We start from the raw sequence: 22,990 nt of genomic DNA on the forward strand, positions 1-22,990 counted from the left end.
AGCAGAAAAGATAATAAATCTGCCAGCTGTGGGAAGTGTTTAATGCAAAATTCTCATGTGACACATACAGCACATTCCAGATGTTTTTCTGTTGACTTATGCCGTAATATGCTTCAGTTATTCTTAGTAATTATATATTTTGTAGACTGCCAGTACCTGCAGCTGTTTCTCATCCTGTTAACATTTTTAATCAATATCTTAAAATAAACAGTTATGGCTGCCAAGTATTACAGAATTCCAGCCAAAAATAACATGGTAGAAATGAAGGGGTGGGGGACTCAAAGGTCCCTAAATATGATGTAATTTATTTAATAGACTAGATGGTATGTCAAAAGAACACTGCTCTAGCTAATACCTAATAATGAACAACTATACTATCCCAGAAGGATCAGTCTTGGAAATCATGAGAAAGCTGTACAACCAAAAGCTTAAAGATACAAAGATACAACTATGATTCAGAAAGAACGCCTATGAAACTCAAAACTGATTTATTCAAAATAGTGTTAATTTAAGGGGATCCAAACAGCTGCACAGGAAGCTTTTGTCTGCCCCCTCTCCCATGCTGCATCATTGACTGCCTGAAATACTACTCTGAGAAGTTGGAGAATCCTGCAGGGAAACATCTGATGTGGTACAATGAGCTCCTGTCAGAGGAAGAAACTGCAGGCACTCCAGTGTGCACAAGGTGACTGGCATCCTGGCCTTAACCTGTTAGTCTGTGCCTAGCCTCAAACACCTAAGTCTCAGTGGATTTCAATAGGAATTACATTTCCCCAGCTGAAGGAATGTTTATAACTAAAGTGTAAGATTAACAGCTATTCTTACTTGATTTTGAAAGAGGAAGGATAGTATAGAAATGCTGGTGAAAATGTTATTACGATTAATAATAGGTTGGCTCATACCACCACGACCCCAAACTCCTCTGTGATTTCACAGTACAGTTTGTAACTGCAGTAATGAGCAAAATGGACTATAGGATTACAGGTCATTATGATAGAAATAATGCCACTGAAGATACTGGGGAATCTTTGAAGAGCAACACAAACAATTTAAGTGACCCATTTTCATTTATTCCTGATTTTTATAGCCTGCTTTTCAGCCAATTAACTTCCAGAGTGGCTCTCAACATGATAGGGCTCCTTAGTAGGGTGAAAGGATTTTAATAAATGAAAGGCACTGAGGTCACTTTTCAACATTAGGAGCATGCACAATTAGCATACGCTGAATCTGCATTATCGAGATCTGAGTATCTTAAGACACTTCAAGGAACTCCCTTGGAGACTTGTTAAAACTGAACCTGGAAATTCTAAAAGACCTTCCCTTAATGCCTGCGGCCACATGACTCTATGTACTTTAATGGGTATTTTATGTAGGATTTATCTGTTTGTTTCAAGTATCTCAAACTTTGGGAATGGGTGTTGTAAATTGGCATGCGTATGAGCACACACACACACACACACACACACACACACACACACACACACAATATCTCTCAGTCCTATCCTGAACAAGAATAGGATTGCTACTCAATCCTTTAAACCTATGTAACCTTAAGTGGTGATGTAAGTATAACTGCCAAGATAGTGTAAGGGAGTCCAAGAAACAGGTGGAGTTCAGGGTGTGGTGGAGAAAAAAAATGATGAAGTTGCTATCTTAGTTAGAATTTTATCCTCCACTGGGAACTATGAAAGCAAATATCTACCTCATAGGAGCCCACAGAAACCCCAAATGATCTCAAATAGGCACCACAGGATCACAGTGCAGATGGGGCTCCTTACTGGCCAAACTACCCCCCACTCCATGCACCTGAGAAAACAATGCCAAATGCAATAACCAAATAGTATATAACATATAGCCACTATTGCTACTGCTTGGCAAACACTTATGACTTTATATTACCTTAAAAGTTTAGAGCTAATGAAGGTGTGACAGAGGCAGGGCCAGAGTGGTATGCAGCTCTGTAATAGTAAGAGGCAGTGTCAGATTTAGGGTGGTGCGGAAGGTTCCCCTGCACAAAATTGAGCGGGGGGGGGGGGGGGACGGGACAAAATTAAGAAGATCCATTTGGGGGCACCACATTTTGGCCTCTCACAGAGTGCCATATTACAAAAGATAACCAAATCCATCCTGTAAGAGGACAGGTGCAGAACTCTCCTTGCATCTGCTGCTTACCTCCCCATGAGTTGCGGTATGGGAATTCAGTTGAGAAAAATAACTGCCTAGGGAGGATAGAAGGCGCAGGTGCATCTTTTCTTGTTAAATCAGACTATGCTACAATTTCCAGGTCCTGACTGCAAATGGGACTTCCTAGTTTGAAGCGTTAACTACAAAGAACATTCAATAAGCTTCTTCTAAGCCACCTTTGAATCTCACCAGCACTGTTTCAGAAAGAAGCCAATTAAAGTTATTATGAACAGCTTACTGATTTTTGTGTGCACACCACCATGTCTCGCCCCCCCTTTTGAGTTGAAGATTTAGAAATACCTGCTTACAATGATCAGAGCTCCATGTTGCAACAGAATCTGGGGTTTTAACAGCTAAACACTTATTCAGATCCAGCAAATACTGACTTGGTTGCTATTGCCTGACCTCAGTGACCACTTTGGGTGCTAATACCCATCTCCTGCAGCTTGACTGCACGAGGCACTGACATTGCTCTTCCACTGCTCTTCCACCTCCTTGAGCAGCACTGTTGATTTTTGGAATCACTTCAAAAGTTAATGAGAACATGCCATGTTCTAGCCACTGTTGAGAAGAGGCAATAAGGCAGGGTTTCTTTCCTTCCAGAAGCAGGGCAGGGTTGAACAATAGCCTCACTTTCCAAGAATAGGATAGATTTTATAGTTTATCCTGCTGCATCTTAAGCTGATTCAGAGGACCAGGCTCCATTAATAAACCTTTCTGAACTGCAGTGGGGAAAGAGTTTCCCCCGTAGCAATGCTTATCTATTGGAAGCTTTACATCTACCTTCTCAAAGATTTGCTCTGTTGGCAGCTATTATTTCTGGACAATCACAAAACAGAGGAATGTTAATTAAAATCTAAACAAGAACAGTATCACATCTACATTTCCTGTCTGAATTATGGTCCCAGCAGATCAATTCCCAGCTGCCTGCATTTGTTAAAAATGCCAAACAAAATTGTATTACTTACTTTAAACTATTTATTCTAGTTTCTGTAGCTTCCGTTAGTTTCTTTGTTTCCTCCTTCCACCGGTTTGTTGCTTTCTGTTGAGCTATCAAGAGGCGTCTCAGCTCAGCAGTAGACTTTCGATGCACATCTTCCATCTCTTTCAAACGAACTTCAGACCCATGCTCTTTTATTATATGCTCATTCTCCATTATGCTTATCTATAGTAAAAAAAAAAGAAGTAAAATAAGTTTTAAGCCTCACATTAGTTCACGGTAGCTTTTGTCTTTTGACTAAAGGACTGAAGGTTGTTTGTTTGTTTGTGTGCACATACTGACAATCAGGCTATATCTATCTGCAAAAGATTACTGGACTTTTATTTCTGGATATAAGATGAAAGAATTCATTTCAGAATGAATAACTAATTTGATTGAAAAGAGAATGCAGATTGTCATGCTTGGATTACCCATGATGAGTAATAATTGTTTCTAGGTGTGCAGATCTTTCATCCTTTACTCATTCCATCACTGAATGCTTGAATCCCTGCAGTAAAAATTCTGTATGAAGCCCTGATTTATCTTTTAGGTATCAGAGCAAAAACTTGAGGCTGTCCCCAAGTCTCCATCCAACAACAGCTAATTAGTTCAGCCAACTATTACGCGAACTCCACATGTAAAGTGCCGAAGTAAGCAACTGAAGGGCAATAACCAACTATGGAAGGAAGACGACAAGTTTATGTGTAACTTTGCTGCAAAGAAGAGAAAACGGAAGAGAACGCAACGGAAGAGAAAGTTAAGGAATTAGAGGCAGATGATAAGAAACAAAAAACAGGAATCTTCTCTTACAAGCACAGCATATAAGAGAAGTAGGAAGAAAATGAAAGGCATAAGCAATAGTGGGTCTGAATCATATCAAAATTGAGGTTGGTAGAGTTGCATGTACAAAATGCTCCTTATCCCTTTTTTTAAAGTGATGTCAATAGGCTTTAGGCCAAAAATCCCCTTGCATTATATTGTCTTGTGCATTTTCTAGACATTTAGGCTGTATATCTCTCGTTATAAAAGAAGACTAACATGTTAGTCTGTTTGTATTATGTATGATTTTTTAAAAAGTTTTTGCTGTCTGGAAGAAAATTACTTGATTGGGAAAAGAACCAAGTGGCACGTAGTTATCCAGTCCTCCTAACTACTGCTTCCAGACACTGGAACATTAATGGAAAAGTCAGTTGTGCCCATATCTTACATAGCTGGGTTGACATGTGGATAAGAAACATTATTATAATTGCAAAAGGTAATTTTAGTATGGGACGCGGGTGGCACTGTGGGTAAAAGCCTCAGCGCCTAGGGCTTGCCGATCGAAAGGTCAGCGGTTCGAATCCCTGCGGCGGGGTGCGCTCCCGTTGTTTGGTCCCAGCACCTGCCAACCTAGCAGTTCGAAAGCACCCCCGGATGCAAGTAGATAAATAGGGACCGCTTACTAGTGGGAAGGTAAACGGCGTTCTGTGTGCAGCTCTGGCTCGCCAGAGCAGCGATGTCACGCTGGCCACGTGACCCGGAAGTGTCTCCGGACAGCGCTGGCCCCCGGCCTCTTGAGTGAGATGGGCGCACAACCCTAGAGTCTGTCAAGACTGGCCCGTACGGGCAGGGGTACCTTTACCTTTAGTATATTTTGAAAAACACCAAAGGAGCGAATGGAATACAAAGTTAAGGAATATTAAACTATGGTGATAGAGCTTTCGTGAGAAATTTGACACCCTGTCTGTTTCCTTGTACACAGATTTCTCCTTTCATTGAATCTTCGAAGATGTGACATCAAAAATAAAATACCATATAAACGCAAATACCTTTAATTTTGCAGCTTGTTGTGCCTCCACAGCCAGCTTTCTCAATTCTTCCATTTCTTTTTGAAACTGCTCGTTCTCTTGCTGGAGTTTTAGGCGCTCTTCACTGACAGAGCCACAGTTTTTTCTTTCGGATTCCAGAATACTTTGCAACTTGTAAATCATTTCCTGACCACTGTTTCTCTGTTCCTCATAGCTTGAAGTCGAGGAAGGGAGGAGAAATTCACAAACAATACTTGGTAATCCATTATTGAATGGAAAGGTAGGATACAAATATGTTAAACAAATGCACAGAAATTAATATATTAATTAAGGTGAATGCATAATACATACAATGTTCAGTAGTGTGGAATTTGAATGATCAAAAGGCTTGGCAACTAAAAAGCGAAGTATTCCCCACTGTTTCATTTTTTTTTGGTATTGAGCCTCTCTGCTTAGAAGGATTTCCCTGTTTATTTCAAAACAAAAAAAATTCCTTCCAGTAGCACCTTAAAGACCAACTAAGTTAGTTCTTGGTATGAGCTTTCGTGTGCATGCACACTTCTTCAGATTCAGGTATCTGAAGAAGTGTGCATGCACACGAAAGCTCATACCAAGAACTAACTTAGTTGGTCTTTAAGGTGCTACTGGAAGGAATTTTTTTTGTTTTGACTATGGCAGACCAACACGGCTACCCATCTGTAACTGTTTATTTCAGTTATTATATGGGAAGCTCTGGGCATGCCTTGAAACGTTCTCAGGGCTTTGAATGAGAGCAAATATGAAACACAGCTAGACAATTTTGGAGCAGGTTACATGAATAACTTTTTTCCACCAAATAAGCTTACAGCTGAGATCATTCTTGTTGACCTTTCAAGATTTCATAAGGTGGCAACAACAATGAGTGTCTCTTCCATTGCAGCCCCCTTCTTCTGGAAATCACCTGCCCCAATATTGGTTCAAATATTGCTTTAAAGCTGCAGTCTTAGAGACACCTTCCTGGGAATAACTCCCACTGAGCACAGTATGACTTACTTCTGTGTAAACATTCAGAGGGTTGCACTGCACATCATTTAGCTTCATAACATTTCAGGAGACTATGAGAAGGTACTGAACTTCATGGTGTACTATTTTAAATATGAGCCTTTTCATCTTCACTGTGATGTGTTTTTTGAATGCTATTACAGTAATTGATAGTATTTTTTGAATGGATGTATGATATAGGGAGGATAATTTGATTAAACTTGATATTAGTAGAAGAAATTCAAACTGTGTAGGCAAATAAAATTATTCCTGCAGTTTTGCAGCTACAGCAAAAGTTATCCTAGTTAGCTTCAAGCCTAGCCTAAGGGATATGAATATATTACCCCGAAAAAAGCCTTTACCAAGTTACAAGTAAAAGAAGGACCTTCTGTTTTCTATAGTCACAGTGCTGCAGGGCCTCCCTCACAGAGCATAAGTTATAGTGAAACCGCTGTAACAATGTCACTCTTTTCTATTCAGTTGTAATGGGGGGAAATGCTTTGCAATTCCTTCCTTCTTAACTGATCTGAAGCATGATGCTGTCAGCAGCAATAACATTTTAAGAGAAGTGTACTCTTCTTATAAGCATTCAACACTTGTACACACACACCGTGGCAGGTTCTGTGTGGTCAGAAATAGGTTGGCTTCAACAGCATCCATGACAGCGATATATGTATTTCCTTAAATTTGTGTCTTGGAGAAAGTTTATCTAAGGCTTCTGTTTCTGAGAGATTATATAGGGCTGGTTCTACCTGCTGTATGAAGCCATACAACATGACTGGCTTCAAACTTTTGAGTATTTCCTTTTGTTGCTTTCATTTACTAGCACCACTTTTATATTGCATACTCATTATTGTTTTCAGAAAAAGTCAAAATTAAAAGAATCCTTACTTGTTCAAAAAGCACACGCTATAATGATAGGTAGTGATCTAAACTCTTGTATTGCTTCATGACTGACTTTAATGCCTCCATGAACTTTACTAACAATAAGTACGCACTTGTGTAACTGTTATACCGTCACACTCATAAGTTACGTCTTTCATGTTACTAAGCAACTGGGCCTAGATAGTAAAATCTGCCTGTTTTTATTTTAAAAATTGGAAAGAGACTGAGTGCCCACAGATTATGAAACCCTGGGCTGCAGTCTGCTCAGCCCGTATGTAAATCTGGCACTGATGAGCAGGAAGAAACCAATGTGAGCATCATGTTTCTTAGGGTGGCCATACGCCCGGGAAAACCCAGACCTGTCCTTTTGCGGGGGCCAACATGCCCATCTGTGCGGATTTTTTACATTTTAAAGGAAATATCTGGGTTTTGGGGCTTAGACTGCTCTGTATGCTCCAGTCACTGCCAGCCCAAGCTGGGGAAAGAGACCCATGGGAGCTGCGGTGGCGGTCCTGTGTGCTTATTTCCACGGCTCAGGCTGTCCTCTTTTTTGCTCTTCAAGATATGGCAACCCTATCTAAGTTTCTGCTCTTCCTTCTTCCCCTCCAGTATGACAGAGATTAGTTGCACTTTCCACAAAACCTGACTTGTTATGCATGACACAGAGATCATAGTTTAAAATGAACTCTAGTTCAGTTTCATAACCCATGGTTTGCAGCTGGTTTGTTTAGAAACTGGCCAAACCTTTATTGAAACCACAATTTCTGGTTTACACATGATAAGCCAGGTTTCATGGAAAGTGAAATTGTGCCAAAATCCTCTTCCTTGCTGCCTGAGAGAAAGGGTAGAGCATGCAACCCCAAGATTCCCAGTAGCTCATTCATGCTTGTGCATGTGATGTTAAACCAGGGCTTACCATAACATGAAAACCTGGACAATGGATATAAAAACAAATGACAAAAGTTTCAATTCAAGGGACTTTCCAGTGAAGTATTACTGAATGAATGTCAGTATTTGTTTATAAGTAAATAGTGATTACTTACTTCATTTCAAGTTGCTTAATTTTGTTTTGTGCTGTTTGTAGACTTCGTTGCAAATCATCTTTGGCTAGTTCAGCAATGAGACACCTTTGGTAAAGCTCTTCTAGTTTTCTAGAATCACCTTCATTTCCTCTACCTTCACGGTACACCTAATTGAAGTGTTTAAAAAAGAAAATTCAGGTAGATTCTTGTAACAACAACCACGCCACTGGTGTTACACAATCAACCACTTTATAGTTCATAGTTTAAATTTCAAGATAATGGAATTTCATTTCTACAAACGACTATCCTTTTCCAATGGAAATCATCCCAATACCTATTCTGTTATCTTTCTGGCTTCAGACAAGAGGATTACAGTGGTACCTCGGGTTACATACACTTCAAGTTACATATGCTTCAGGTTACAGACTCCGCTAAGCCAGAAATAGTACCTCGGGTTAAGAATTTTGCTTCAGGATGAGAACAGAAATCGTGCAGAAAGCGGCAGCAGGAGGCCCCATTAGCTAAAGTAGTGCTTCAGGTTAAGAACAGTTTCAGGTTAAGAACGGACCTCCAGAACGAATTAAGTACTTAACCCGAGGTACCACAATACTTTACCCAAGCTTTTCATAGACTACTTAATGTATTAATTTGATTATAATTACTAGTATGGTTGACTCAGTTAGGATATGTGAACTGCTTTTGCTGCTTTTGATTGCTTTTAGCCCATTTTTAGCCCATTATCTGCTGCTGTTGGTTTTGTACTGATATTTATTTCTTACAATTTATTATATCCCACCTTTTAGGATACAAATCCTTGCAAGTTGGCTTACAAGAAACATTAAAACAAATAAAGCTCTTCAGCAATTATCAATATACACTATATATATATATATATATATATATTATATTGGCTGGGGAAAGCCAGCCAGATGGGCAGGGAATTATTGGTTTTATTATTATTGAAAGGCATGAGGATCCTTTGCCCAGGGATCCATAGCTGGTGGTAGGACCTGGTGGGGAGTAGATACCTCAGCTGGAACAGACTGAGGTGGTTTCCTGCTTCCCTCTCTCTCCTGGAATTATATTTTTGTTTAAGTGGATTTTACCTTCTTGTGATCTGCCTTGAATACAACTATGCAGCAGAAAGGCAGCATAACAGACTTTAAATAAATTGTGTCAACTGCTTACCTGTAACCCTCATCTCATCAATCTGTATAATTTTTTGCTCATACTCCTTTAAGGTTAGTTGCATTTTTCACCTAGTCTTTTAAATGGGGGTTTTCTAGAAGACAAATTATAGAGAAATGCTCTTTCACAGAAAACAGCTTCTGTAGTCAGAGTAATTACTTTCCTTACAGAAACAGCTTATTGCAAGAAGCAGGATGATGAATCCATGGAATCTGCTCTGCATATAGAAATCTTATATCACATAGCTAAATCTTGCACTTAGGCCTTGCACATGGAAATTCATGTGGCATTTTTCTTTCATTCACTGCCCTCTGGACTGTGGTCATTTTTATTTTTGTAATTCACTGTTAAGTTAATCTTAAAAATGCTTTATGAAAGTTGCAGCAAGAGAAACAGAGCTTGGATAAAAGTGATTTTTGGTAACAGATTACACCCATCTTCTAATTCTTCAATACTTTTTTCACCATTTCATTGGGTTTTTAGTTAAACAAAGGATACTGTCACTGGATGGTTCATGGAACTGTTGTTTTACTATGAGTAATGACATATAAAAGCTACTGGTATCTCATCTATTTGCTCATCAACTCTAGTCTGAGTTTCCAAGTGATGGTATACTGCTGAGGCTAATGTGAGGTTGAACGTTCCCAATTCAAAACTGAGCTCTGCCTTGAATTCACAATTTCTAAGCCCCAGCACCCCACTCCATATCTGAGATATAGGAATAATATAACATACTAAAGCAACAACACTTAAGTGGAGCAATTCTTATTGAACTCAATGGAGCTTATTTCAGATACATAGGGTAAGGATTGTGCTCTGGGTTGTTGTAAGGATTCTATGATAATGGGCCAGTTCAGACATCATAAAATATGGTTTATCATGATGGGAATGAGCCATATTAAGCCTCTATGCATTCCACCCTTCCCTTTCCTCCTCCACTTTAAGAAGGAGGTAAGTTTTCACTTCCATTATTGACTAACCACACTTCTAAAGTAGACTCTAATCTGTATTGAATCTTAAATATTGTTTCTGAAAACAAATCAGCTTCTTAACCCATGATTTCAAGTTGTTTAGATTAACAAATCACAGTTATGATTTTTCACAGTTTGTAGTATATGGACGAAATGAAACTATTCCTTATAAACAACAGATGTGCATGGTTCTGATATCCCCATAGAAATGCCAGAAGAACAGAAACAAAGAAGCAAGAGAGCCCAAAGCTTGCTATGGCTTGATGCTGTCATTTTGAACCATGGTTCATCGTGACTGAATCTCAACACTTATTTCCATGGATCTAACTCACTTCCCCAATACAGAACAGTGCCCTGAACATTTCTGCAGTTCAAATGAAATCCACGATAAGCATGAAAGTAACTGGGGGCAGGGATAAGGCATGATACTAAGACACATGTTCTGTATTCTCTCCAGAATGCATTCTTGTTGTACTTTAACCCCCTCCTACTACCAATTATCTTCCCTAATTCTGTTACGCATTCCAGGCACACAATAAATTCCATGATGCAACCTTGATCAAATTTGCTCTGCATTCTTGAGATACACATTCTATATTGTGCAGCCTCAAAACATCAAGCCACATGAAACAATCCAAATTCTGGAGAAAATCTGTTTCCAATCTCTGGACTGGCACAACTTACATCTCCTCCCAATTTCTCAGGGATATCGGGAGAATCCTTTTCTGACAGACAATGGCCTACACATTAACTTATTATCTCCAGAGACAGCTGACCTATAGCTTCATAAGCTAACCAAAGAACTATGCTATGGGTCAGCCAATGTAGATGCAGCAGACTAGACATTCCTACCTCAACAATAACTTCGTATTTACCTCAAAAAGGTTCCAATGTTTTGTCCTCTGTCTATTGTATCCCACATGCAAATATTAGAATTTTCAAGACATATAATCTTAGGTATTGGCATACAGATAATCATAGTACATACTAATACATGAAAACTACTATGGTAACAGTTTTTCACCTTCTCTAGCTCTTCTTCCACAGTTTGCCTTTCTCTAGCACTCCGCTCAATTTGGATCTGCTTCTCTTCACATTCCTACCAAAGAAGCAAAAGGCAAGCATTAGGGAGAAAAAGGAGCAAACCATATACAAGTGTAACTCTACTTGGCAAACAATGCCAGGGTTGAGTCATCTAGCACCTGGTATGTGGAGTAAGCACAAACATCACTCATTTTAAGCTTCCTTTAAGTCTTCTCTGTCTTGCATTTTCTCTACCTATAAAACAAGTCACTTATACACTAGTAGTTTAATCTTAATCAGGTTGTTCTGTTGAGACAATAGTTTTTGAAATATTTATAGCACTTGTAGCAAATTAACATACAAGTAGCTTGTCATATAATTGATTATACACATGATTTTGTTTTCTCTAACACACACTCAGAAAGTCATGATTGGAACTCACAATGTATCATTGCTTCCAAAATAGGAAGGAAGAGTTCAGAACCACAATCACAGTGTAGTATTTTGACATCCTCATTGATTTCCCTTTTTAAAATATAAGTATGTCATATAACATACTTGCATATAACCCCTTGTAGAGAAGGATGACAGGTGTACAAGACTGCTTTCACAAATTATGAAGAGTTTATTTTTTGCATTTCTTATATTTGTAGATTGAAAGAGTAAGCTACATTGTCTATTGTATATGTGCAACTTTAAAATGCTTCCTTCATTTCCATTGCTCTTCATCTGAAACTTTGACCATTAATAACCACCACTCCTTTTATATCCAAACTTCTGAGAGGTAACTGCAGTTGCCTATGCAGTGAAAATGATGTCATCCCTACACAGTTGTGAGGTATCAACAGAGTTGGGCAAACTTGAAACGACAAAAAAATAGTTAGAAAAAAAGTCCTAAGGGGGAGAGGAACCTCAAACCAGCCCAAATGAAGAATGGGCAGACTCAGTGGCCATTTAATGCTGGTTAAAGGTGGAAAGGAAAACCCTAAAAACTAGGTGGGAGAATGAAATCAGGAAATGTGGAGGAGGGCATAGCTGACTGACTAACACTGAACAAAAGCATTCTACATGACGTTTTGTTAGCGGATGCTGAAAACTGTACAGCAAAGGTGTCTATAATATCAATGGGCAGGGAGTTCCAAAGTGCAGGTGTTGCCAAGTCAAAGGATTAATTCCTTGCAAGTGTGGAAAGAATGTTATATGGCACTGTAAAAGTGCCAGTTCCACAGACTGAGGCAGTCTAGTGAGCATGTACCTCTATGATATTCTGGAACACTTTAAAATATGTGAGAACTGCTGTTGTAAGTTTTTATTATAATGGTTTCATCTTTTCCTGCTGGCTTTATTTTTTTATGGTTGTTGGTAGTCTTTTTTTGGTTACTAGAAGCAATCTAGAGAATACTTTATTATCAGGTGCCATACTAATGTATTAAGTAGGTAAGAAAATAAGCAAAATAAAAATACAATGCTAGAACAAAAAAATTGAAAGGGATGGGGGGATATTCCACAAAAATTTGGAAAGTTGGAGGGAGAATGGGGGCAAAGGGAGAATTAAGCATTTCCCCTCACTCCTTTATCTCTTTATATCCCTTAAATGAACCTTTCTATTCCCCTGTTGAACCCCTAATCCCTGTTTACCTCAGAATCCCCAGTCAGGGAGACACCTATATTTTAACATGACCTTGTATCCAAGTACAGGTACAGTTTCCCTGCCCCCGCCACAAACAACACTCCTTTTATCTTTTTCATCTTCTACTGAACCTCCTTAAAAGCACAAGTAGAAGCTCTGATGAGCAGAGAGAACCTTCATTTTTAGCTTTTTCCTCAAAAAACTTTACTACCATGTGAATAAAGAGAGCTTGCATGAAAACTTGATAACAAAATAAAATGTTCACATATGTAGTACTTTGATAAGAATACACCAAAATCCACAAATATTGTTGAGACTTTAAGACTTGTTCTAGCATTTTGAAAAAGATAAAAGTTCTGCACCATTTAGTCAGATTCAGAAACAAAAGCATAAATGGTGATCAACTACTACCACCCAGCAACAGCCATTGCTGAATTTTTTTAATGAAGACTCTGATGCTTCATTTTAATAATAATTTGACAGCAACCCAGTCAAAAACAAAAGCACTTTTAAGCTTAACTTATTTCAGTGGGATCTGAGCTTCTTTCCCATCACTACTGATGAAATCCATGGGACATATGCTATGCACAACTGTGGCTAAATTTTCCTTTTAGAATTTTCCTTCTCCCAATGTATGTGACACAGCAGAAAGATTGAATTCATGATACAATTTACGTTGCCCCCAAAAAAGTTTAAAAGCAAAGAACAAGCAATTCCAGTACAACCTAAGACATACCTTCTGGAGTGCATCAATTTCTTCTGCTAATCGGGATATCTGAATATTGCACCTTTTCTTTTCATTTTCTACCTTTTAAAATATATATATATGTGTATTGTTTAGTATGCAATGGTTAGTTTTTCCAGTCATACAATGCCCCATTAGAATAAACAAGAAGAATTAAATTTAATTAAATTGCTGCTTGCTCATCTTGTCAACTGATTCCTGGCCTGATTACAATAACATAACAAGCTAGAACAATACAGTTAATCAAACATCAAGAGAAGATAAAATATATCATAATTTACATGCAAGATAGGCCCTGAACAGCTTAGGTCCATTCTATTTGAGAGCAAATCTCCTTTTGCACCCACCCACCTATTTACTGCCAACTCAAGGAAAGTCCTCTGCACTTGCACCTATGACGTGCAACAACATTCCCCTAGAGATTACTGCAGGCAGCCACCTGGAGTATTGGTGTTCCACTGTTTGGTTAGAACACACCAATTTGTGGCAGTATGTCTGAACACTGATTTTGAGTACTGGGTTTGTTTGAAATTCTGGACATCTTAGTGTGTATTTTAGCATTTTATTGTTTGTCTTTTGTCGTTTTATTGTATTTATTACTGTTTTTGGGAGGGTTATTGTTTTGTTTGTTGCTATGCTACGTATTTTTAAAAAATGCTATGTGATCCTCAGATGAAGGATAGTATATAAATTTAATTTAATTAATTAAATAAATTCTTCCCATAAATTGCTTTGCAGTTTTATATGGAAGACTTTCTATAAATGTTTTCTCCAATAAATAAAGTTTTAAGCACAACTCACTTCCTTTCTAGTACTTGAAGCAGCATCTTGAAGCAGATGAGAAAATGCTTCCTTCATATTTTCAATCTCCTCTTCTTTTTGTTTTGCACATATCATTGCCTAAATGGGAAATGAAATGAATAGTCCTTAAAAAACTAAGTGTATTCCCTGTTGAGGACAACCAGGTAACAATTCAAAAAATTAAACAGTTACAAGACCATGGTGTTCTAGTGAACAGAAAATTAACGAACTCTAAAATGCACTTTTCCAATGAGTTTTAGTATATTTCATATTTCTACTTGTGCGCTACTCCTAAGTTAACTGTATACTATGGATTTTTTACACCATGAGCTAACTTTTGGATTTCTCATATTGTGACAACACAAAGAGAGAGTTCCACATACACTTAGATTGTAAGAAAAAATGAATTTGGCATACCTGAATTTTCAGGCTAATTTTCACAAGCCAAAACTAATGCTGAACCAATCAAGAGACAAGAACATGTAGATATCTTAAAAAATTGTCTAATAGCAGCTTAGAGAGCAACTAAGTATGTTCTGGGTATAAGCTTTCATGTGCAGAACATAGTTGGTCTCTAAGGTGCTACTGGACAATTTTTTTATTTATTTCAACTGCGTCAGACCAACACAGCTACCTACCAGAATCTAGAATCTAGATACAGTATCTGTTTCTCAACCAACCTTCTTCTGAGTTTAAACAACTGCATTCTCAAGAGACCTTTCATTTTAACATTCCCATAGCTGAGAGATCCAATCTAAAAGTCCTTCCTTCCATTGGTGGAGCACAATAGCAATATGTATATGATCCAGTTCTTCATCACATTTTTCCCTTGTCCTCCATGAACTTTCTTTGTGCATAATTCTCCCACTGACAGCTCCCTTCTTCTCGTAGCCTTCCTCTTGCATGCAGAGGACAGACTGGATCATCCCCCTTTTCCATATCAGAGAACATTATGTTTAGTTTTTATTGTCAAAATACAAGTATAGTACTTCAAAGTTATAAGAAATTGGTTTCCCTCCCAAAATGAAATGGACTTTAAAAAATCTATTTTTTAAAAAAAGAGTATTACAGACTATATTTAAAAGTTGTTTGTCTCTAGAGTGCTACACTTTAGAGTTCTATTTACTATTGTACATCATACTAGCAAGATGGTTCAGAATTGACAGAAAAACTTACACTAGCTTTATACAGGTTATGCTACCTGAACTGCCTTACTGGTAAACATATATGCCCTAAGATTCAAATTTTTAAAATGCTAACTATGTGATGTGACAGGCTTAAAATACATGACCCAAAGGATGATCCCTAAAATGGGAGCCCCAATGAAACATCCCAAGTTTTATTTAATGTTCAAGTAAGACCATTGCTCTAAGAGAATTCAGGCACTTCTGAAATGCGTACTGTGTCTGGTGGAAGTCACTTTTCCTGAAAGTGCATGATGAAGACTGTAAAAAATGATAGTATTACACAAGACACAATTTGCATTATAATGCTTAAAGTGTGTGACTACTGGTCAGAAATACTTACATTATTCAGACATAATTGAATGTATGAGGTGGCTTTAAGAAGGCCCCTTTTTGAACAGGCTGTTCAAAATTGTAACCTCTCACTCATGTTCTGGATTATTCCAGCTATTTCAGAAAAAGAACCAGAGTGAATATTCAGATATGGAGAATTGGTCCCTTGGTGCTTTGTTTACCTGACTCTTTTGCAGATTAGCTTCTTCTAACAGTTGGATGTTCTTACAAGCCTCTTCCATAGCATCATTCTTCTCCCTTTCTATAACAGTGCACTTCACAGTCAGCTCTTGAATTTGTTTTTCTAGGTTTGTTTTTTCTGTTCTTAGCTCTTTTAAATCTTCGGCAGCTACACAAAGCCTGCATATCAGAACAAGGACCACTTAACTGATTGAAGCTAAATCTAGGATTGAAACTACATTCAATTGTCAGCTCTTGTAATCTAGAGAGGACAAGGTTATATGAATTTTCATTTGCCACATTTCACTATCTTGAAGTGATTCTGAAGGTTACCGTATTTTTCACCCTATAGGACGCACTTTTTCCTCTCCAAAAATGAAGGTGAAATGTGTGTGCGTCCTATGGGGCGAATGCAGGCTTTCTCTGAAGCCTGGAGAGCGAGGGGGGGGCGGTGCGCACCGACCCCTCTCGCTCTCCAGGCTTCAGGAAGCTATCCGCTAGCCGTGGGAGACGCAGCTCTCCTACGGCTAGCGGAGAGCTTGCCTGCACCCAGAAGCTTGGGGTGCGCTGAGCTCAGCACGCCCCAAGCTTCGGGTTTCGCGCAGTCCTCTGCTAGCCGTGGGAGAGCTGCGCCCTATGGGCCGGTGCGTCCTATGGGGCGAAAAATACGGTAGTTTTCAGGAGTTCAGCAATTTTTCCTGGCAAAGTGACAAGCTCTTTCAAATTCAGATCTCATGACTGATATGTACATCTATGAAACCTTTTGCTATAACACCATGCTATAACTGCCCTTGATAATTCTTTCAAAAGATCGACAACTCAAAGAAAGCTGTCTGTGGACAAACACTGGCTCCCTTGGCCTGAGAGCAAGATGAGCGTCGCACCCCATAGTTGCTTTTGACTAGACTTAACCATCCAGGGGTCCTTTAACTTTAGTGGCCACAGAATTCTGACTGACTTGGGAGAATGGGCAGGGAATCCAGAAACTTAGGATGGGAGAGAGAATAGAACAGAGTATCCTGGAAATTGGAGTACTCCAAATTACAACATTTTGATGCACATCCCAGTTGTGGTTTTGTATTCTGGTTTGCTCACTGATCACATACAATCATTTGTTAATTTGAACTCATTTAAAATAATCCTCCAAACTATGGCCTAGATAGAGGTTCTTTTCTGGTGGTTTGAAAGGTTACCTGAATTAAGACTTAACACCAAGCTTCCTGTGGTGTCTTATATATAATGTAAGAAAGGCTTTATTCAGGAGTTCCACCAACTCACTAATAAGCATACTACTCAATTCTAAATGGAGGATATTCCAAACCTAACGCTCAGCACCTGGTATAAATTGGTCCCATTCCTGAGGACCCAAACCTGTACATTAGGATCATTCTGCATTAAGATCATTCTGCTTTTATTGACAGTAATTCTCAGCACATAAACCCTTTTCACACATTCAAATGGAAAAAGCAATTTGTCAACATGTATGATGGAGCCAGCTAAGAGATGGCAACAACAAAAAATGAAGGACAAAGCTCTAAGAAACTATTAAGAATGACCTCCCAAGATCTGTATTATGTTGCTCTAGGATTAAAAACTATTCTATTGATTTAAATTCAACTTATTTCCACGTAAGCACGCCAAGAAACACATCCACAGCACCAGCTTAACACTCCCCTACAGCGACAAGCATCAGATTCAAAATTAAAATTTAGCATGTGGATTGCTTTGTGGATACAATCAGTGCATGCAAAAAGACAATACCTGGTATAAAATCCTGCATTTAGCAACCAGGGGTGCATGCATAGTGAACTTTCTAGATTGGATTGGGATTTAACATTGATTGCCTCTTTCAGTATGGACTGGAGCAATGCCATCTTCTCCTTTAGCAACTGGTGGTGAGTTTCTACAAATTCAACAGAACCAGCAATCTGGTTGGCAGGTATGCATGAATTTGTAGATTGGATCTATAGTTTTTGCAATATATCTTAAACCTTTCAAATACCTCTCTTTAACGCATCAAGCAGAAACAGAGATTAACTTCAGAGGCAATATTCATACATACATTTGCCACCAAAGAATGGAAGGAAAATAATCACAGGTGTCCATGCATGTTAAGAAGAACGTTCTACAGCAGTTCCCAAACTTTTGCAAAAATATCTTTGGATGTCGTTTTATATTACCTACTCTAATACTTGCACGCAGCCTTCCTCAATTTTGTGGCCTCCCGGTTGTTTTGGACTACACCTCCTATCAGCCCAAGTCAACAGTGAGGGATGATGGAAATTGAAGTCCAGAACACCAGAAGGCACTGGTTAGGAAAGGAGTAAACAACCCTTCTGTGAGAAGAAGATGCCGTTTACCAATGGAAGTGTACTTTTATATCCAATACATAGAAAAGTACAGTTAGTAACAAGCCTAGTTATAAGTCTAATAAGCTATATTCAATGAAAGAACATATCTGTAATGGCTTAAGCAACAAAACAAAAAAAAGAATTTGAATTTCTCAATGCTCCTCCTTATGGTGCCAGAGAATCAAACAAACACACACTCCTTATATCAATTAATGTTCTACCTTTTCTCCAGTTCTTTTACACTAGATTGCAACTGATGCAAGCGTTTGTCTGATGCTTCCTCTCTTTCCTGAGCAGCAAGCACCTCTTCTTCCTGGAAGCCACAGAAGTTATTCAGAAATTATTATCAGAGCTTCGCTTGAATTTTTTAAAAAATAGGAGCCAACCAACCAAAGTCTGATTAATGCCTTGTTTGAAATCAGAAGTAACATGACATACCTTTCTATCTACCTGGGCCTGAAGATTCTCAATCAGTCTGGTCATCTCATCAACCTTAGCAGCTGCTGTTCTCAAGTCCAACTTGGATTGTCTACACGTAAAAATAAACACTTAATTGTTTTAATTTATTGTAAAAAAGCAGATTAGAGTTACTAATCACAATTACTTATTTCATCTTAACTAAACTGTATAATCAAATAATATTTTCCCATACTGAAAACATTTACATTGGACCAATAAAAATGCATGTTTGTCTATTTTGTATCTCCTCCATCTGCTTTATCTGTGAATCAGTGGCAAGATTACTGCTAAAACTGCTTTCATGCAGCCAGGTGGGTGCCAAACTGTCTGAAAGGAGCTGACCTCAGTGTCTCAACGAAAGCAGCATGGATCCAAAGATAACGTGGTATGTGTATGGAGATTTTTCAGATACTGAGCCCATACACATTATAACAGCTGCAGTGCACAGAACGTACTCAAACTATGGCATTCACTTTCACAAATGTGGCCACCAACTCTGATGGCTTTACAAGGGGATTAGACAAATTAATGAAGGATAAATCTATCAGTGAAAGCTAGTCATGAGAGCTTTATACCACCCCAGAACCAAAAATCTTATGCCTCTTAAGGGTCATTGGGGAACAGCAGCAAAAAAGAATGACTGCCCTCCAAGTCCTGCTTGTGGGCTTCCAAAAATCATCTGACTGGCCACTGTGGGAAATGGGCCAGATAAACCAGATAAAGCTTTGATCTGATCCAACAGGGCCCTTCTTATTTTCTTATGAAACTTCTGCGAAGCACTTTTCAGCAATAACACCAAACTAACAAAACTGTACTGGGAATTATGAATTGAAGTAGAAGTTTCCATCAGCAGGTGCTACTGCAATCTGTGGCTTTCAGCAGATATTTATTGTTCACACCTGAATTAAAATATTTTCTCTACATATTTTACTCTGCGTTCAGGCCCAGCCCTGAGACTAAGCCAGTGTTTCCCAACCTTGTGCCTCCAGCTGTTTTTGAACTACAACTCCCATCATCCCTGACTAGCAAGACCAGTGGCAAGGGATGATGGGAATTGTAGTCCAAAAACAGCTGGAGGCACAAGGTTGGGAAACACTGGACTAAGCCAATCTTGGTCACCCTGATAAACACCCTTTTCTAAGAGCAAGTGTCCCTGCTTCTTTGTTGGAGGCTTTAGATACAATCTTTGTGGCTTTCAAGACCTGGCTAGCTGCTGATTCATTACTGGGCCAAATTTAAGGTGTTCCTATTAGGCATATAAAGTCTTTAACAGCTCTGGACCAGCTTACTTCAAGTATCATCTTATCCATATATACCCATTGACTCCTTTGATGTGTGGAACTGGCACTTTTAAAAGTATTCCTCACTTGTAAGGAACTGATATTTTAGTGTGGCAGCACCTACTCTCTGAAACTCCCTGCCCATTGATGTTAGGCAAGCATCTTCATATCTCCACAGGCCTTAACAGATTCTGGTATGTAGGTATGCATTTTCCTCAGAAGAGATCCCTCACCAAATGGTCCCAGGGCAGGTTAAAAAAATATCATAAAACAAAATCACAAAAAACAGAAATATGAGGGGGGAAACAGCAGCACAGAATAGCAGGACACAGCAATGCAGCAATAGGGAAAACATCCACTCAACCAATCTACTAGGTTTGCTTACATAGCTACACTTCCACTTATAGCTAAAAACTCAAATCTGATATGCAGTAAAGTGCCATGTTTCTGTGCTTAGTTCTGTTGCATGGACAGGACCATTACAGTGATATCTCAGGTTAAGAACTTAATTCGTTCTGGAGGTCCGTTCTTAACCTGAAACTGTTCTTAACCTGAGGTACCACTTTAGCTAATGGGGCCTCCTGCTGCCACTGCACCGCCACCACACAATTTCTGTTCTCATCCTGAAGCAAAGTTCTTAACCCGAGGTACTATTTCTGGGTTAGCAGAGTCTGTAATCTGAAGTGTCTGTAACCTGAAGCATCTGTAACCCGAGGTACCACTGTATCAATGTCTTCTGCATCTGCCCTGCATTGGAAGGAGGCTTATCTGCCTGCACACCCCTGGAGTGGAGACTCACAAGATATGCATCTGAAGCATCTGTATCCCGAGGTACCACTGTACATCAAGATATTTAAAATATTTATTCACTCTCATCCACTGCTACTTATGCAAAAAGAAGCCCCTAAGGCTGTGGCAATCAATTATTTATGCAAGTACTGGTATTTACTTGCTTCTTCAAGTGATGCAAAAAAAAAAAAAAAAAAGTAATAATCCCATTATGAAAATCCAGTGCTGCCATTCTGCTCATCACATGGCTTTTGGTTCAGGAAAGGTACATGCTAATGTAAGAGAAGTGGACATGATTTTTGCTGATTCAGAATGAGTTTTCTGCCACCGGTGCTCTAGCCGTCTCAGCGATTGTTTCCTCACCCTCAGCTCTGAAGAAAACCACGGGGCTGTCTGGGCTCCATGCAATCGGAGAGGGCGCTTCGGAGCCAGACAGTCAATAGCCCTGGTTAACTCCGCATTCCAGCGGGCCACCAGCAAAAAGGCCATCAACATGGGATAAAGCATCTCCTACCACTCTCTGGAAAAAATTTGGATCCATTAAGTGGCGGGGACGGACCATCCGAATTGGTCCCACCTCCCTGCAGATTGGAAGGGTGGCAGAGAAGTCCAGTTGATTAAGAATCAAAAATACACACAACCACTACAGTTTAATCATAGTGGAATGGTACTTAGAATATGTGATCGCATAAGCAGAAGGCACTTTCACTATTACCAGGCAAGGTCTTTATTTTCAGATTCCCCACTGCAACCCCTCAAAAGAGTTAGGGACAAGAAGGGATGCGTAGTGCATGGAGCGCAGTGGACTAGAATTAATGAAATTTTCACTGCACAAAAACTTTTTGCTCATTCAAAAGTCGCCTCTGGATATGAACCACTGTCACATAGTTTGCTGTTTCTGTGATGTTAGATGGGTTTAATGAACAAGGTAGAACAAGCTACTAGGGCTCATGAAATAAAAGTAGGTTTCAGAAATCTCATTTATACCTCTGTTGCTTGCGTAGCTGGTCCAGTTCTACATTCTGTTCTGTTACAGTCTTCTTAAATACCTGATTAAGCTACAAGAATGGAAAAGTCTTAATACATTCCAAAGAACAAAAAATAATAATAATCAGTAAACATAGTATGGTGCATATATTTTTCTTTGACTCCAAGACCTGTAGCAGAAAGTTTTAAAAGTTCTGGTTACACATATGTACCTCAAGAAGTAAGAATTTGCTTTTCAAAAAATTGCTCTTTGCTTACAGTTGACTCTAAAATGTTTAAGTCTTTCATAATTTCCCAACTTGACTATCTTCTTCACAAGTTCTCCACTTTCCATTTAAACTTCTTAATTCTCTCTTAAATGTAGCTATTTATATCATTTGCCTTTTTTATTGTATTGTCAACTTACATCGTACAGTGTTTTCATATCATATATAAAACAACTTTGTACCCTATGCAGTGTTCATGCTCTCTTTTACAACCACTAATCATTTTCACTACCGTCTAACAGAGTTGACACAAAAAGTGAAGAAGAGAAGCAGGGGAAACAGAAAATTGTAAATCATTATTTTGAATGATAATAAAAAACTCTAGGGAATAAAAGTAAATAAGTGTGGTTTCACAGAGGCTTGCTTCTTCATGGTGACGCAAATCTGACCTAATTTTCCAGAGCAAGGGCCAATTATGTTATCCAACAAATAAATTAAAACAGATTAAAAATGAAGTAGAAAATATGGCATAGTCGTTAAAAAATAAGGTAGGGTTTATAATATACACAGATAAGAAGTGCCTAGAATCTGCTTTGGAGCTATTTGCATTTGTTTTATATATTTCCCCCTTTTTAATGGACATTCATATGAGATAGGCTACAACAGTTTCAAGATGTTATTATAATGTTCAGTGTTTCACTTACTGACTCTGTTTTTTCGTTGTTGAAATGCAGTTGCTTTGTTAGTTGCTGAAAGCTTGTCAATTGATCCTAAAAAGAAGATGCAGAGCATGTAATTATAATCTAAAGAATTTATCATCAACATAAAAATAAATGCTCAAGCTTAACATTTTAAACATTTAAGTACTATTACTATATTGTATACATTACCACTGGCTGTCATCCAAAATTCTCTCTTTGACAGTTAGCCAGATATTTCCAAAGAAATACACAGCAGCAGAAAAAGCAATAATGGTGTATTCCAGT

At 38.6% G+C, this 22,990-nt stretch overlaps 1 protein-coding gene across 8 annotated transcripts in view; it reads right to left on the minus strand.

Moving 5' to 3' along the window:
* SCLT1 (sodium channel and clathrin linker 1) overlaps window positions 1-22,990 on the minus strand; it is a 51,356-nt gene that overhangs the window by 8,277 nt on the left and 20,089 nt on the right. For 7 of the 8 annotated variants that reach the window (XM_028743310.2, XM_028743309.2, XM_028743311.2 and 4 more), the window contains 11 exons: window positions 22,709-22,774; window positions 21,799-21,869; window positions 18,722-18,812; window positions 18,505-18,596; window positions 15,935-16,112; window positions 14,236-14,334; window positions 13,426-13,497; window positions 11,061-11,135; window positions 7,899-8,044; window positions 4,972-5,164; window positions 3,153-3,349 (listed from right to left, as the gene is read on the minus strand). In XM_028743310.2, coding sequence (XP_028599143.2) covers window positions 3,153-3,349; window positions 4,972-5,164; window positions 7,899-8,044; window positions 11,061-11,135; window positions 13,426-13,497; window positions 14,236-14,334; window positions 15,935-16,112; window positions 18,505-18,596; window positions 18,722-18,812; window positions 21,799-21,869; window positions 22,709-22,774 — 1,280 coding nt within the window. The remainder of the gene's footprint in view (window positions 1-3,152; window positions 3,350-4,971; window positions 5,165-7,898; window positions 8,045-11,060; window positions 11,136-13,425; window positions 13,498-14,235; window positions 14,335-15,934; window positions 16,113-18,504; window positions 18,597-18,721; window positions 18,813-21,798; window positions 21,870-22,708; window positions 22,775-22,990) is intronic. The other variant, XM_028743313.2, reaches the window with a different exon arrangement.

The sequence above is a fragment of the Podarcis muralis genome, chromosome 9 (genome assembly GCF_964188315.1).
Source record: "Podarcis muralis chromosome 9, rPodMur119.hap1.1, whole genome shotgun sequence".
NCBI classification, from domain to species: Eukaryota; Metazoa; Chordata; class Lepidosauria; order Squamata; family Lacertidae; genus Podarcis; species Podarcis muralis.